Here is an 18,026-nt window from a genome sequence, read left to right as displayed (position 1 = left end):
GAATAACACACGTGATCAGATTTACACTGTGGGTGTGAGCATGAAAGGCAACGCATATCCTGAAAACACCTCCTGCGGCTCTGATTTATGTTCGTAGTGTGTATTCTGGGGAATTCAGCGTATCCAACTAGACTCACAACATTTCAGTTGCGTGCATCAGAGGTTAGGAGAACTTCGATAACAGGTATCTGATCACATGGTTCCCCGGTGTTTTCACTGGGTTTGAGATTATGAGGCGCAGATAAATAAAGACTTTCTCTTTGAAAGCTCTTTTTTTAGCATATGTAATTAAAATCACAGACTCCTTTCTTCCAGCAGTCACAAGGTAGTATAATCTACCCAATTAAGGCTTAAAAATGCAGTCACACTGATAATATAATAAATGTTTACAGCCTAATAAAATAAATGTAAGGGTTAAAGAGGTGCAGCAGATGGTGATACACTCCAGATGGAGCTTCTAACAGAGTAATGCTTCTCACTAATGAATATAGTGCCCTTTGACTCACTGAGGAGTTGGAACAGAGATCCATAAATGTAAGTGTAAGAAATGAATCCTCAAGTACTTATAACACTTTCGTCTTCCTCCCCCCACTGCTTAGCCAGATGTGTTAATAGGCCGCTTTAAAATATTCCTGACACATTCAAAACAACCTTCTTGACATCAAAGTGCTCGTCGTTTCACCAGGTCTCTTCAAGAGGTATCACATCAGACAGGAGGTATCAGTTTTTTTTTTTATTTTGCACACAGGCCATAAACCTGCCAGCCTTCCTTGCCTGAAGGAACCGAGCCAACTAGAGCAGGACTGGTGGGGTAAGTGTCTGCTCTCTGGATTATAGACTGAACATCATTTGTAATCAATTTCATGATTAGCCTAAAGGGTCCTGGTACTGGAATCGTCACTAATCATTAATCAAATCGACAGAAAATAAATCGTCATTTTGATAATCGATTACTAATGTCATTTATCAAGCAAACACAATGCTGCTTCCAACTTCTAAAGTGTAAGGATTTGCTGCTTTTCTCTGTAAATTGAAAGTCTTTGGGCTGTTTGTCAGACAAAACAAGCAATTTAAAGATGTCACCTTCAGCTCTGGATTTTTCACTGTTTTCTGACATTTTATAAACTAAAAGATGAATTGGTTAATTGAAAAAAGGATAATCAGATTATTTTGTAATGAAATGCAGGCCCATTACAAACCCTCATGCACAACATTAAATGATTTTCATATCTGATTAATCAAATAATGATTCTTAATTAGATTTTTTTATTTGCTTGTTTGGGGAATTGTTTGGTCTGTGAAATGTCAGAAAATAGTGAAATGGCCATCACAATTTCTCAAAGCCCAAGGTGAAGTGTTCAAACGTCTTGTTTTGTCTCACTAACAGTCCCAAAGATATTGATTTTGCTGTGATATAAAAGAGAGAAAAGCAGCAAATCCTCATTTGAGAAGCTTGAACGAGTGACTGGTGAAATTATTTATCGATTATCAAAGCTGATAGTGATTCATTTTTTTGTCGATGGATAAATCGGTAAATTGTTTCAGCTCTTAATCAATTAATTGAGGCGTTTATCAAGTCGAAACGACAGAGCAGTCTGTTTCATAACATTGTAAATTAAACATCTTTGGGTGTTTTGGACTGTTGGATAAAATAAGCAATTTGCACCAGCCACTTTGGTAACACATGATGGGCATTTCCTCTTTATTTTCTGACAGAGATGACAGCTGAATCAGTAATGAAAATAATTGTTTGTTGCAGCTCTTCCAAAGACCCACGACAAACCCTCATGCTCAACATATTACACATGTGAACACACAGAGATCTACAGGAGGGTCAAGATGGGAAACGGCCACTGCACCATCGGACTAAAAGCATCCTCCTACTGGAGGCAAATTCGGTGAATTGGATTATATTTTTAATTTTGAAATATTAGCCCAGCTTGCAGCTGCAGATTCCACTATTTACCCAAGTGCAATCAGCTTTTTGTTCGAGTACCTGCCTGTCTGTCTGCACCACAAGTGCTCCCTTTCCTGTAAAAGTGTCCCAGCCCTGTCCCTGCCCCCACGCCTCCCTCTATGGGAAATCCTTTGAACATCTGTGGCCCATTGGTCCTGGGGGAGCAGTTGTGTTTACCATTATACTGTCTGTATGACCATATAACAGTTGCAGGAGGTGCCTGAGGATACCAATCAAACCTGCTGCCACAACACACCCATGTTGAAGGCAAATTGAGCCTTTTCTACACAGCAGAGCTGCCAACAAACCCACGCACAGCCCTGACCACAGCAGAGGAGAAAGAGGGAGATAAATCAGCCCAGGGCCCATCGCTTTTCTTCGTGGGCAAAAAAGAATGCATCCACTTATCGACCTTAAAGTGCTTCATTAGACGCTGCATGAGGCCTGGACAAAATATTTCCCCAACGCAAAATGGATGATTAATAGAAATATGTGCAATAGTCTTATTACTGTCTGAATGCAATGCACCGCACCTACTTTGCCGTATCAATAATGTATGCCTTATTGCGCTGTAAACAACAGAAAGTATTAACAGGTAGATATTTTCATTTGTTCAGCAGATGGCTTGTGTAGCTTTCATCTCTGGTAATTGCCATGGCGAGGCTGATACTTTCACATTAGTTGAGCAAAGAGTCATGTATGCTGTTGCACTCATAATGACAGACCTGACCTTCTAACCCTTCACTGTGAAACAGTGCAGGCAATGCTCCCCATTCCAATAAGCCAAACAGCCTGGTTGGTATTAAGAGGGCATGACGGTTTCAAATTGGGTCCTGCTTCAGCTTCTGGCTCTGGGGGGGTCCTAAAGCCTCTGCTGGCTAAACAGAGCAGAGAGCTGTGAGAGGAATACATGGAATGCAGATAATACATACAAAGGATTATGTACCTGCTTGCACATCAAATCTGTGTGGTTTCACATTTAATACCCCCGGACCAACGTCTGCTTTGATGGAGGACTGTGAAAGGTTGGAGATTAACATGTGCTGTCACACCGCTGAGTCTCCCTACGACTTCAGGACTTTCTAGCGGAATAACCGCTAACATGATTAGGCTGAAAGGTTTTACTAGTGTGAACTCCGATGGCGCCAAGCTGGTTTTTGCGTATGATGAATTTGTGTATTCTATAAAGGGGCAAGTTGTTGCTTATGTGAAATAAATTCACCTATGCACAAAAGACAATTTATCTTTTGTCGAAGCAAGGTCACAAAGAGTGTTAGTCCTCCTTTTTTCAAAGACACATACAAGATAAAACTGTCACAACAAACCCAATCCTGCTCTTTTGTTTGTGTCTTTTGTTTCTGCAAGATGAGATAGCCACTCCCAGTTCATGTAATTCAGCATATGTCACCGTCGTCTTGGGTACAAGGACCCTTTAAAGCATAATAATTTCATTAGTAGTGGCTATTACATTTTCTTATTCCATCAAGACATGAGGAGAAGCCATACATCAAGGTAAGTGCTTTTAACCATCCACCCTGGCGTTGCACATCTTTACCGCTCCCCATTCTGCTTCTTGTCCTGTGTGGTAGAACAGGCCTGCAGATCTAACTGATAGTGAGCAGCAGAGAAAAACCCCCAAAACCAGTCAATAAGCAAAATGTGCCAACACCTCGTCTACCACTGAAAGATGTCTACAAGATATAAAAGTATATACAATGTGGTCTAAAGAGCCCAGGGTAAAAATCTCCTGGGGAACGTTCTGCACAGACTACCTCCCTTCAAGCAAACGCAGTCAACACGCTGTTCAGAAAGTCCTCTGGAGCTGCTTCTACTGCTGGGTCCGACAAAAAAACAGGAGCTTGGGGCGCAGGCTCCCCTGAAAGCCCAGAAAAGGTTATAAATTGTAACAGAACAACCCCCCCGTGATAATCAGGAGTACCTCTGCTGTGATTTAAAAAAAGAATAAATCTCAGTGGTAGAACTACGCATGTATTTGGAAATTTATTTTTAGCCACGCTAGCGGCATGGCTCTACAGATGGCAATGTTGTTCTGTCTTTTGGTCCGCCGCTTTGTTCTAAACTGAAATATCTCAACTACTACAGGATGGATTGCCATGAAATTTTGTACAGACATTCATTCATTCAAGATAATGAAGCCCAGTGACCTTGGTGATCCCCTGACATTTCCTCTAGCGTCACCATAAGGTCAAAATTGAAATTTGTCCAATACTAAGTAGTTTTATATCTCGCCAACTATTGGATGGATTGCTGTGAAATTTGGTACAGACTGCAGCTGCTACAAAAGATGCCCAACATTTAACAGCTCCGGCTTCTCCAATGTACAGATTTGCTGCTTTTCACTGTCTTACATGGCTGTAAATTGAATATCTTTGGCTTCTGGACTGTTGGTCGAACAAGAAAAGCTATTTGAAGACATCAGCATGAGTTCTGGGAAATTATGATATTATGATATTTATTTTCTCATGCCTTATAGACAAATCAACTAATCAATAAATCAAGGACATGAAAAAATGAAAATAATCATTAGTTGCAGTCCTAGTACAGACATTCATGATCCCCTCAGAATGAATTGGTTTTACATTACATTTTACACAAACATTATAGCTGCTGAAGATCAGCATGTTAGCATTGTCATTGTGAGCATGTTGGCGTGATGATGTTAGCATTTAGCTCAAAGCACTGCCGTGTCTAAGTACAGCCTGACAGAGTCACTAGCATGGTTGCAGAATAATAGTATTTTATAGTCCTCACCAAAATGGGGAAAAAATGTCACTAAAACAGTGGGAAACAAATATTTACAATTTAGATCTAAGAAACTAACTTCTCCCGGCTCCCCTTGTCTTCAGTTGTTATTAATATAAAGAACATGCATATTTGCAGATGTAATGATCTGAGGTATGAAAAGGCAGTGAATACAAGACATTACGGAGGACAATAAGAAATATATCCATTCAAGCATGATAGCTGAAGAAATGCCACCCTGAGCAGAAAGTTGTCCAATTATTAGAAACCCACTGGGGGATAATATTGTCTGAACAAATATTCTCGTAATGGCAAACTGAGGCTGTGATGTTGTCTTGGTTTGGTGCATCCGTTTGCGTTGGCTCTGTTTAGAGATGAGCGTGTTGTGGCAAGCCCTCAACAATAAGACAGGTAATCCTGGGATTTCCTCAGAAAGGAGCACAAAATCCAGGCCGCTTTACCCTCAACGTCCCTAACTCACTTAAAAAAAATTCCTGTTCATTTTTCACTGTCAAACTTTTTTGCTGTGACCCTGCGCCCCCAAATAAAATCACTATCATTATACGAGGAAATGATGTGTCATCGACTTTGTATCTACTACTTGTATGGAGGGAAAATTAATGGTGGCATAATGGGTTATGGCATCTTCATTACTCAAAATTAAACACTGCAAAGTTCATTTAACAATGTCCTCACTCTATAGACTAGGCACGGTAATAAAGCAACTTTTATTTGACAAGGACCCTGGGTAGACAGGTTGCTTGTGAGTTTACTGTTAAACGTTCCTGCTTTTTTCTGTTGCGACCACCCTGCAGCCAGAGTAAAATCAGAGTCATACATGTTGATTTTTTTTGTGCTAAGAGGACGAGTCAGTACAGAAGTCAGTATTTAAATTGCACAAGTGGGAAGTGTAATGCTTTGAAATTCTCCCCAGGAACACAAGGCTACTTGACCTCTTAAGACGTCCCATTAGAAAATTAAGTATTGCATCCAATTACCAGACAAGCATCTCTTCACCTTCCTCGTAAGGTCTGGCGGTGGAACAGCTGAATATTTAACAGCAAAGCAGAGCGTCTTATCATAAAACATCTAACACATTCACAAGTCATGCATCAGCCAAAGCATCGCTAGTGTGGTAATTGCCATGCAAAAAGCCACCACTTGACTTCTTTGAACAAAAACTGACGTTGAGTCTGAGGCGACGCATTTTGCTCACAACAAGATAGTTTTAATCACATAATGTGTTGTGAGAATTATTTGTTCTCTCTTAATCATGGTTTTTCCAAGAAGTTGTATAGAAGAAACATGCCCTGAGTCTGTAATGTGAATGGGAAAATGTCTTGCTTTCAAAAGGGAATAGGGGATTCATGATTTATGTACAGTTTATAGCAAGGAACCCTTGCAAACAGGGTCAAATAATAACCAAAGATTTAGTAATTTAATCATATGATTATCAGTAGATAGTTACAACAACGTCCAAAGAATATTCTACTTGGTTTTCAACCTGTCTGACATATCTCCTTATCCCATATCATCACAAGTTTTATGATTGGGCCTTTATATTCTTTTTTAATTGTCAATGTTGCATTTGCATTTGGACTACCACTTGGAGTGGCAGAAGATGGACGCTCAACCATGTATCCATTACTTTTAGCTAATTATTTCAACTATGTACTTTTAGCTAACTAGCTCTACTGCTATCAGCTAACTATTTCAACAGTTTACTTCTAATATTTCAACTGTTTTTGCACTAGTTTTGGCAAATTATTTCAACTGCTTTCCAATTACTTTTGGCTGTTCACTTATTTTAGGTACATATTTCAAATGATTATCCTCTCTTAGCTAACTATATAAACCATTTATCTATTACTTTTACTGCTTCAACACGTGATGTTATGGTGTTGAAACTGACTCAGGTTGGTGGGAGGCGTGGACCGTGCAGTCAGCCTATTGTAGCTGGTAGCTTGCTGATTATTGGCACAACAAATTTACTAAAAATTAGCATCACACCAGTTTGTGATCCTATTAATTGACGTACTGCGTAGCAACTTCAGAAGGAACCCCAGTTGGGAATCAAATATATAGAGCAGCTTGAAATCCAGTAAATGAGAGAAACACCCTCAAAACCTACCGTGATTTGAAGTTTCAAGAGAGGCATCCAGCATATGAGAGCAGGTTTGGGCTTTCTGTTCCCCCATGGGCATGTTTTAGACCTCTATAAATGTTCAAGGGTGGTCCCAGGTGTTTTGATACATTGATGACCCAGAGAGACGGGCCAACCATTTAATCTTCTATCTTGTTTCGTACTTAGGCACTTTAACAGAAAGACAAGCTTTTAATTCCAATCAGAGATATACTCTTTCTATCCCCTGGGAAGAGATTCTCTCCCTCAATGAGAACTCCTGTCTCCTGCAAGTTCAACCGAAGCAGCGTGTAATCAGAGATAGCTTCGGGCACCACAGACTGCTGCTGCTGTCTATGAAGGAAGGATGGTGGACATCGGCACAACACAAAGAAACAGCTTCTAAAATGGCAAGAATGTGAAAACCGAGGTCAAATGCAGACACAAGAGCGTTTTGTTGAGTCCCAAAGGAAAGACGTAACAGGGAGCAGCACGATGTTTCATGAATGAAAAACTGCCAAACAGGGTCTGGATGAATAGAGCAACTTCTCAGTACTGCAAACGAGCTTTGGACCCAACAGAGGATGATTCAGAAATGAACAGGAAGATAAAACTCCATGTAATTTTATAACTTGGCCCGAGGCTTGAAATTAATGTTTCACCTTTTGGACAAAAGCTGTGTCAACCCGACTGACTTCCCTGAACCTCAGACAAAGTCAAAATAAAGGTTTGATACAATAGCAACCTCCTGTCTTTCCACTTGACTCTCATAAATAGGCAGAAATAATGAACTTATGGGAGTGCAGGCATAAATATCAGAGGTGCACCGCTGACCCCCTTTTATGGGTCAGTAGGAGGCCCCGCTGCTGACACTCTGCTGTCAGCGGTGGGAACAGTGTTACTGCTTTGTCTTCGCTAAATCTATAAGATACATTTTAATGAGAAAAAGAAGTTCATTAAATGTAATTCACAGAAACAAAAGGCAGCCACCCTCTGGCTTTCCATACATATGTGGCCCCTTTATGGTATTCCTTAAATATTCTCTGAGGTTGGATGATTACCATCACAGTTAATGGAGGCCTCTCAAAGAATTCATTAAAATAGAGCAATGACTCTAATGGAGAATTTGAACAAAGATCCAGGCCCTGTTAAAGATGGGTGTGGCCACAGGCTTTTCATATGGAGGAGCATGCCTCCCCCCCCCCAGTCAGGTTGCACATGTGAAGTGCAGGGACAGGCAGCAGCTACTCTGTGCCCTCTCCGAGGGGTGTGTGCTGTTCCATATTAATGACAAAGAGAGGAGCGGGAGCAAGAAGTCGCTATCATACACTCATTTGTTTAAAAAGAGCCAGCCTCACAATACAGTCGGTGGGAGTCCACAGGAATCCAGTGAAAGCTGGGGGCTGCGTCAATGACAAAAGACAGAAACAACCTCACTTTTTGTCCCTGAAACAAGGGCCGCCCAATTTCAGAGTGCTGTTGGTCTTTCACCAAAAACCAAGGATACCTTCATGCATTTCAATGGGGGTATTCCTGCATAAAGAAAGAAGCACTACTGCGTAGCACAGTCATCTCTCTCCTGTTGTTAAGCCTTTCTTTATGGCTGAAACAATAGAACTCTGGTCCCTCCCCTTGGATAACAAATAAAGCATTATTTTGCACAGCAGAGCAAGGAACCTGTGTGCAAAATGAGGTGGCAAAGAGAACACTGAAATGTTGCTGTTGTTGTCGTCTGTTTGGTAAATCATTACAATGCTTTCTCTCACTTTCAAATGATCTCACCTCAGTATAAAACAGGTAACCTGCGAAACAGCATGTATTAGAAAGTCAATATAGTGCTGAATTCAACCTGCCTTTCTTAACCTGACCGGCAAATTACATTAAAAATTGGACGGCCAAAGAGGCAATTTTAGCTGAGATTATTAAAATTGAATATATCTCACATTCTGGCTCTAAAAGTGGGGCAAGCCAATCACCAAAGTGTAATTAAGATTCACTTGCTGCTGTTTTGCTGGTAATCTTGTGTGTAAAACTGTCACAGGCGAACAAAATACCCTTTTCTCATTGAGTCATTGCCTGAGAGTGATTACTTTTGCCACACAAGTCCTTTCATTTTCATAAGGCAAAGCCACTCATACATCTCCCAGCTCGGAGGTTCCAGCAGAGAGTGAATTGCTCTCGCTGACATGTAGGAAACTCAGCATGTTCATGTGGGAGCTCATATTTCCTCACTGCTGTCTCACTACATCTAATCTAAAGGTGAAGTTTGGTTCAGTAATGAGATTTTGGAACAAATCTAAAAATATACACAATATTCAGTGTTGGAGCTTTAGCCATAAAAGCAACTTCCTCTAAAAGTTAGAATCAAGTGAACAATGAGGCTAAAGCTTAGTTACCATTCAGCTCGACATGAGTGATGGGAACAAACTGCTTCTCTTTCAACAACTGCACACACAAACAGGAATCATAAAGAGACACTCGCCCCCTTCACGACCCTAAAAACCAACACTACTCCACCTGTTCAGTGTCCTGCTGGACAGAAAGAAAGAGAAACAAGAGTGTGTTCACTCCTACCCACTGTGTGAGGGATGCAGGGCAGACAAAGACCAAAGAAAATCCGTAATACATGTCTATATTCAACTGTGTTACATCAGAATTACAGTTCCATGCAAATGTGCTCTTATTTGCTCAATCCAAGACCATTTAATTTTGGGTCAACTGAACGTGAGCAGGTCTAAAGTTACCATACCATATGGTCCTGATGCATATGTTATAAGCATCATTTCTCTGGGGACAAGCTGATGCATCAGCCTAATTTCTTGGAAAGTGTAGCAACCAAAGATTTTTCTTCTCTCGCAGAAATAGGGCAGGTTAACGGTCGACTCTTATCTGAGATTTCCCAAATTTAGATTTGCACTTAAACCTGCTCTTTTTTAAGATTATGTAACAGCCACGTTTTAATTTCATCATAACTCCAGGTTATTTTTACTTTTACGTCACCCAAAACTTCATCTGTATTTGCAATTTAAAGTTAAAGTTACCATGTCAGTAGTTAATCAAGCTCGATCCTGACACCCAGGCTATAAAGCGCTGCTGCCAGGGGCGCTGGTAGGAATCCAGCACCCCCTGATGGGAGGTGACACTGGGCTCCCCATCCTAATGTTGCTTTAATTTACAGTATGGCCTCGCCTGTCTGAACGGCCCTCACTTGTCTGGGGGAGCCCATGAAACTGTCCCCCTTTTCTCCCTATCAACAGCACCTCTTCCTTCTGCTACATTCCCACTCATTTCTTATTCTAGTCATGGCCTGAGGAGGATAAAATGTACACAATCAAGCACACAAGAAAAAACTATTTCTCCTTATTGAACATCTGGTACATTCTTATAGCTCACTTGCTTTGTGATTCTTGGGTGAGTAATGGCATCTGTCTCAGTTTCTACGCAATACTAAGGTATTTTTCATCAAAAACACAAGTATACTAACTGCGTGACACCACAACCACATCACACTTTCGCTCCACACACAGGACTGAGAGTCCTACAGAGCTTTTAGAGAGACATTATTAACCACCAAATTTGGGTTAAGAATCCAGCAGGATAATGAGTAGTGTAGATATCCCATTTGGGGCCATTTTAAGCATTCTTATTCTAACAAGTGAGAAGAACTACGGATTAATAGGAGGTTTGTTCTCTTTGTTAGTTTAAGATCTTTTGCATCCCAATTCAATTCTTTAAATTCTGCAGATTCTCCAAGTTCCTCACGTCTTTATTCAATTATTCAGATGGCCAATCTAGATTTCAGAATTTGATTGATGTTGTTCTGTAGCTAGTTTGCGAGCCATGTGCAAAAATTTGATCAACAAATAACTAAACTATTTTAAGAGGGGAAGTATTACAGTGATAGCACAAAGTGAAGTACAGATGCAGCATTTTTATTCAAAGCCATGATTCGGCTGAGTTGCCATACTTCTCATGACTGCATCTGAATTTTGCATGAAGGGATACAATACTTTGCAAGTCACAAAGAAATCTCTTTCCAAAGAAGAAACAACCACAAGCAGTCTTCAAACATCAAGAGGAAACCGCCTGTAAACAAGACGTGATGTGCACAAGCACACAAATACACAGTTGCACTAAATCTTACATGTAACACAGGCACACTTTTTTTCCTCCTGTGAATTAACGCCACGACATTCATGAGACAAGTCTGGACATAACCTGGTTAAAGATGAAAGATAGGATAGAGTGAATCTATCTCAGATGAAATTGGGTGATCCCCGCAAGAGATTAGTCCATTAGCAAAAGGGAGAGCCCCACTCGCTCGACAAGTAACACCAGCTGTGACACCGAGCGCTGCCTGTCTGTTGAAGGGGGGGATGAGGGTGGTGGTGGTGGTGGTGGGGGAAGGGTGGAGACGAGGGATCGGACAAAAAAAACAAAACAGATGCATCTTTCTAGACTATTTGTTCAAAGAGTAATTCAGGGCTCTGTGTTTCTATTCTATCTGGTTGTGGCCATGGCTCTGCCTTTAACGCTTTTTCATCTGTTCAAATATAATAAACACGGGCCTGTTTTTTATTACAAGTATTGATGCAGTTTTTTTTTATTGCAAATCCCAAACTCAATAAACCCCTTCAGTTGGATTTTGCCCATATTGAGCAAACTGACAAAAAAAATCACAAATATTTCTCTTCTGTAATAACTCAAGAGAAACCGTACAGGGTTCACTTTTTGCAAAAACATGGAGGAAAAGACCACTCTGAACATCTGTTGTGTAAGCAAACACACACGTTTTGACCATCACTTCAGGCGGCATGTCTGCTAACCACACAGCAGTGTGGACAACCATAAAGTCTAACCTCATTACCAACTCAGTGCACTCTCCTCCAGTCTCAAGCACACGGCACTGCAGCGGCACAGCAGTGTAAAAAACACCTTAAAAGGGCCATTCGTTTCCTCTCAAATAAACCACCTGAGCTTGACTGATAGGTGCTGCGTGGTGTTAATTTACAACAACAGGCGCCACCGTAGTGTGACGAGGTGGAAGGGAGTACAGTGAGATCAACCTCTCCGCCCCTTTCCTTTCCCAAGGAAGCACTCTGAGCTCCTGTGCAGCTTTGCTTAATGTCCTGGCTGAGTGATGTGAACACATGGCGCTTCTACCTGTTGGCCTGACTGGAGCAGACAACAATGAAACCTGGAGGCAGGCGCAAAACACCAAGCACAAAATTAGAAAGGAGGTGTTCTAAAAAAGCACCCTTGCCCTTATTTCATCTTTTTTTGCAGAGAGCCACCAGAGGCAAAATAATCTATTTTTCTATTTTTCTAAGCATACTTTAAGTAGTCGCTGCATTCACATCATACCAAAGGAACTAAATAAAACTTTACGCATTCAAGCATTCACTTGTACAACCTATTACAGCTGCCCAGATCCAAAATGAGTCCTATCCTACATGTAATTACTAGAGGGAGCCTGTCAGGAGCGCTTTCCCCCACCCAACAGGCAGCCCATAATTACAATAAATCAGACAGGATGTGAACGCAGCATCATTCTGCTCAACAGCCTGCATTAACAGGAGAGAAAACACACACACACACACACACACACAAAAAAGAGGCATCATGATGACATCATGGCATGAGCACATGTGAAGAATGGGTGATGATGACTACCTCACTGCCTGCCTCTCCCATCATGTGGGGGATTAAAAAAAAGGGTGGCACAATGGACAATATTTCATGTCACATAAGCAGTTTATAGAACACAGAAAAGTCACTTTTATAGATATGAGCATACATTTACAATAATAAACCATTTACTGAGGTGAGTGAAGTTAAAATAAGTCCTTATTCATGTTGACTTTTTTCATACATTATAGATATTTAGATGTGGATTCTTTTTCATAATTTAACACAATTGTCATGGAGAAAAGTGAATACTGCATAATATGCGGTTTATAAACTGCCAAAAACATCAGTAATTATGAATTATTTTGCATCATTTGCCATTCTTTTAAAAAAGAGAGGGAAATTTCTGGCATACATTTCTATGCAAACCACATCCGAGACAGCCACATGAGAGGAGCATCCATGACTAAACACTTGGATTACCTACAGAACAGAAACTATACAACAGCCCACTAACTTGGAACTAAAAACCACCCGCGTCCCCGCTCCACCTCTCCCCGGAAATGTGGTCGATAAGCCGGGCTGAAGTTTTGGTGGCACCTGCGTGTGACTGCTGGGACTTTCCCCCTCATACCTGCGGCTCAGGCGCACGGGCGCACCCCGCGTGAGCACCGCCACTGGCCGGTTAATGAGACAATAGCTTACCTTGGCGGAGGAGCGCGGTGATGAGGACGGCACACACGCAGCTGGCGGACAACAAGTGCATCCTCGCGAGTCTCTCAGGTCCTCAGTCGGCTCAGTTTGTTTCAGAGGTTTGTTAAAGCCACTTGGCTGAGTTTCTTGTTCTGGAAGTGGATTAGATTACAACGGTCCTCGCGAGCCCCTGTTGCTGGTGCTGTAAACGCAGTTCAGTTCAGATTTGGCTCTTCTCCCAACGTGGCATGTGCTCGCTAACACGCGCTCACATCAGTTCTGGTAGAACAGGTAATTGCGAGGGGCACACAGACGAGCGCGAGGGCGGGGGATGCTGTCTGCAGCTCCGCCCCTGAACTACCCCCCCCCCCCCCAGCAGCACCTCTTCCCCTCCTCCCACACACAAGCCCCCCTCAACTCACCCCCCTCATGCCCCCCCCCCACTTCTCCACCCCCTTTACTCTCATCTTCAACTCCTCTTTTTTTCTGCCCCCCCTTCTCTTTCTTTCCAACATGCACCCTCACTCAGCATGCACACATACGTAGACACACACACACACACACACACACACACATACAGGGCAAAACCTCCAATCAAGCAGCCCTTCAGACTTGTTTCATGCAGAATACCCGGAGGAGGAATAAATAACGTAGTCCTCAACCTGCATTTAAAACTTCACTGATGTAAAAGTACATATTAGTAAGTATTAGTAGTCAAATGTACTCACGCAGTAATCTGACAATGATTAATGAATTCATTGGTTGGTCTGATAAACGTCAGAAACAGTGAAAACTCCCAAAACAGGAACATTTATTAGACTCTTTGCAATTTTGGGGGGATTTTCATTGATCCAGATCAGCTGATTGACTACAGCCCTCCTCAATTCAATGTCAGTTCAATGTCAAAAATGTTTGTGTCGTCAAGACACGCAAGGTTGTTTTTGAGAGTTCCCGAAAAGTTGACATTTAGATTTTTTATTTATTTGTTTGTTATTTTTAAGTGACAACAGTGACATTTTATGAGCTTATCACAGTGAGAAGTGTGAACCTGCAAAGTAACTTGAAACTAACTGCAGCCATCACATAAATGAAATGTAGTAAAAAGCAGATGTCTGCTGAGATGGAAAGTGCCAGAAGCCCAACATTTGTACTTAACCGCTGTACTTGAGTAAATATACATGTTATTTTCCACCTCTGCTGTCTTCAACATGCACGCTCACACACTTACAGATGCACGCGCGCGCACACACACACACACACACACACACTCACACACACACACAAACTGAGGTGTACTTTCAATCAACCGTCGCCTTCGTCTTGTTCCATACATCATGCCTCACAGGCAGAGGACAAAAGGCTCTTGGTAAAGAAGGCTATAGGGTGTGGGTCCAAGGTTAATGAAGAAAATCCCACATAAATAATTTAGTAATAATTAATAATTAAAATCCTTTCTCATATCTCCTTACTTTTCAATTATTTCTCTCAGCACATTCAAGAGCAGCACCAAAATAATTAATATCCATATAACGACTATGCTAATAATTGGAATTAATGTGAGTGCTTTGGCACTGAGAGAGCTTTTACTGCTCTACACTTGTACTCATTTTTGGCTCTGTGTAATGTCAGTAGTTGTCTATATTTACATGCATGGCGTGTCGTGGTTTCAAGTCAATTTTCCCGTGATGACAAATAGATTTTGAGTATAGATAATGGCTGTTTTCTGCAAAAAAAAAGTACCACGCTCTAAAGCGGGCATAACAGTGACAGTTTCACCGAGTCCATTTCAGAAGTTGGTAAAAATAACATCAGAGCATGTGAAATGTCATTAAAACCACACTTGCTGCAAATAAAATGATTTACCACTGTGCTGTAACTGCGTGATCATGCTTGTCTGATCACAAAATGTGTGTGCATGTGCGTGCAGTGTGTGTGTTGGGCTGGGGGAGAAATCTATCGGGGTGAAGAAGTAAGTATTCCTCACCCTGGGTGTGAAATTCATGTAGGTCTGTGATGGTTTGTGCAAATGGAGTGAGGGCACAGGCTGTGAAAACCTAATGCAATTTGATTAGAAGTTAACCGCAAAGCAATATTTTTCCTGCCTCAGTGCGCAGAGAGAGAAAAAGAACTATTTGCTTTTTTTTCCGTGTGGGTGAAAGTGAATGAGACTGACTGATGACCAAGCCTGGAGCGTGGTGTTCAATTACTAAACAATAACATCTCGGCCGTAATTGGGATTTTAGGTGAGGCCGGTCAAGGACTAAACATTGAAAAACACCAAACAATAAAAGAAGAACAACCTCAAATTCATGTAACCTAAAAAAGAAAAATCTACCTGCTAAAACTTCATGTCATGCTTTTTATTCCCAGTGGAATAAATGCAGCTGTAGCTCAGGTTCATTTCGTATTCACAGGAGAGCATTTTCAGTCAGTCCCCATGACTGGAGAAAGAGATTACACACAGACTAATGAATTACAATATATCATGTCATATTGGAGGAAGTGTATCAGCTCCTGCTGTCTTTCACTTGATGAAAGAATGAGCGCTCCTATTTTGACATCTTGTGAGACATCTGGTGACACTGCTCCTGCTATGAGCATGGAAACAAACAACCTTGTGTTGCTATGGACTCAGGCAATGAAAGTACACATTTTTGACATTCAGGGATGCTGCAGACAGTAAATCTCTTTCTCTCTCTCTCTCTCTCTCTCTTCCTCCCACTGGCTCATGTTGCAGATCTACACTAATTATCATAGGTGTGTTTCGGATGTAAAAATAATTCAATTCAGCTTTGTCAGAATGACTGCAACAACCCCAGAAACCAGACCTGGCGGTGCAGCATGGGCTACAGTCTGAACAGGATGCTGCTCATTTGCAGCCCTGCAGTGGTCAGTTCTCTTTTGCATTTCTTCATTTGCACCCAGTTGAAGCAGCAAATATGGCACAGGTTAATTTGGCTCCTCCCCAGGCTTTGTGAAAATCACATTTCTCCCCTGTCCCGTGGAGGTGTCGGCCCCTTCGCAACTTCTCCTGGGAGGCAGACAAGTGATTAGTCTCCTACAGATTGGGCTTCGGTAAACTGTGTCAAGCAGCGAACACAGTGACCCTGACATTTTCAGCATGGCCAAGGGAGGGGAAGATCCACTTAATGGCCAATCCTGTGCCGTCCAGCAGCCCCACTTTGGATCGATAATTGCTTCATTAGTTAATCTGATTGAGTGTGTGAGCAGCCTGTAGTCGATGCAGAGTTACCTCTCTTTCTGTGAGGAGTCTGTGTTTTATTGATTTCATTGTTCTCTGTAGAGCCCAACTTTTCCCCCCAACTAATCCTCACATTTACACAAAGAAAAGGAGAATGGATCTCTTTGTTTGAGCTCCTCATGCCATCCATACCTCACTTCTATTAAAACCGATCAATAGAAACTGCTCCTTGATAGCAACAGTAAAACAAATGAGAAGACCAAATGGCATGTCTTGTGTTGCCAGGTTGTTACATTCCTTGTTGTTTAAAAAGGGCAACTGTGCCAACAATATTGAGCATGCACACAATTTTGTACATATTTCTAAACCGTGAACTGTTTGATGCTGTGTGTGGGCTACTTTACTAACTGATGTCATTCAGACGACAGTTTATTGTTTATTGTTGTTTATTGTTGTAATATTATTTATTATTGTGCGTGTTATCATGCAGGATTAGTTACATTATCTGATATTTTATGGCCACTCGGGGGCAACGCTGATGTATTATAACCTTCAAAAGTTGATATGGCAAATGTGTTACAAATCCAGTTGTGTTTTTGGCCACCTGATGAATGTAAGTCGAATATTCAATTCATTTTAGCCCTTTTTTTAGTCTCCACCAGCTCCAGAAGGAAATATCTGGCTCTTTAGCTGCTAAATGCTCCACTATGTTCACCAGCTAGTTGTTGATTTGGCCTTTTTGCTGTTTTGTGCTGTTCAGGTAGCATACAGTGGGTTTTTAGAGCTTACTTTAAAACTGAAAACAGCTTCCTGCAACCAAAACAGTAAAGTTGCTGTAAAATCAAAACAATGAGCTGAAAGATGTTAAAAATCTCAGTAGAACTGAGAGAAACTGCAGAATCAGATGTTAATTCTCTGTGGGTTCGTCCCTACGAGCAACTGCTTTCACATTACACGTATTCATGTGATCCACTGTTCATATAAAAGTAATCATTATAGGAGCTTTAATTTTGAATTCTGATGTCCTAAGAAGTTTAAAGGATGTAGATACATTGAGCTTTGCAGCAATGTTGACTGACACTTTTATGCCATTGGCTGGCATTTGCTTTTATATAACCTATTCTTTCTCTGTCTATTATGGTTGTTTAACACTCTATTGTTGAATTTATTAATAGCAGAACATCAGCAGTTTGAATAGAGAAAGGAGTGGCTGGCAGTAATAGAGGGCTATAATATTGTATTTACAATAATTAGTAAAATAAGTGGTTTTGCCGGACTGATCTGCCCCTAAATTACAGGTAAAGTGGTTTTGAACACATTAAGATATTGAGAATGACCGTGTAAACACACTTCTCATCGCATTAGCACTTTGATCTGTTTTTTGGTACATATTTAGCCTTTTACCTACAGTTCCTCAGTTTTTAACATGTAATTGTACTTTCTTCAGTTTAATGTCATAGTGTATGTCTTCACCACGTGTGAATTTTTTATCCCGCGTGCAGTCAGTTAATCCTGTATTGTCGAACTGTGTTGCAGCATGTCAGCGCAAATTTACCGAGACAAATTCCTTGTGAAACCATTGTGCTTGGTGAAAGGAAGCGATTCCTACAGGCCTGTGACCTGTTGGGAAGATGCTACAGAGAAACTACCCACGGTTTTCA

General features: G+C 41.2%; 1 protein-coding gene across 1 annotated transcript in view; it reads right to left on the bottom strand.

The window, feature by feature from the left end:
- The window catches only part of LOC139285088 (CD166 antigen homolog A-like), a 36,136-nt gene extending 22,855 nt beyond the window's left edge, over positions 1-13,281 (bottom strand). The window contains exon 1 of the mRNA XM_070905537.1: positions 13,176-13,281. Coding sequence (XP_070761638.1) covers positions 13,176-13,236 — 61 coding nt within the window. The 5' untranslated portion in view covers positions 13,237-13,281. The remainder of the gene's footprint in view (positions 1-13,175) is intronic.
- Between the last annotated feature and the right edge of the window lie 4,745 nt (positions 13,282-18,026).

This window comes from Enoplosus armatus, chromosome 5, assembly GCF_043641665.1.
Source record: "Enoplosus armatus isolate fEnoArm2 chromosome 5, fEnoArm2.hap1, whole genome shotgun sequence".
In the NCBI taxonomy this organism is placed as follows: Eukaryota; Metazoa; Chordata; class Actinopteri; order Centrarchiformes; family Enoplosidae; genus Enoplosus; species Enoplosus armatus.
Note: the sequence above shows the minus strand (reverse complement) of the source record. Positions and strands in the feature narration are given on the sequence as shown.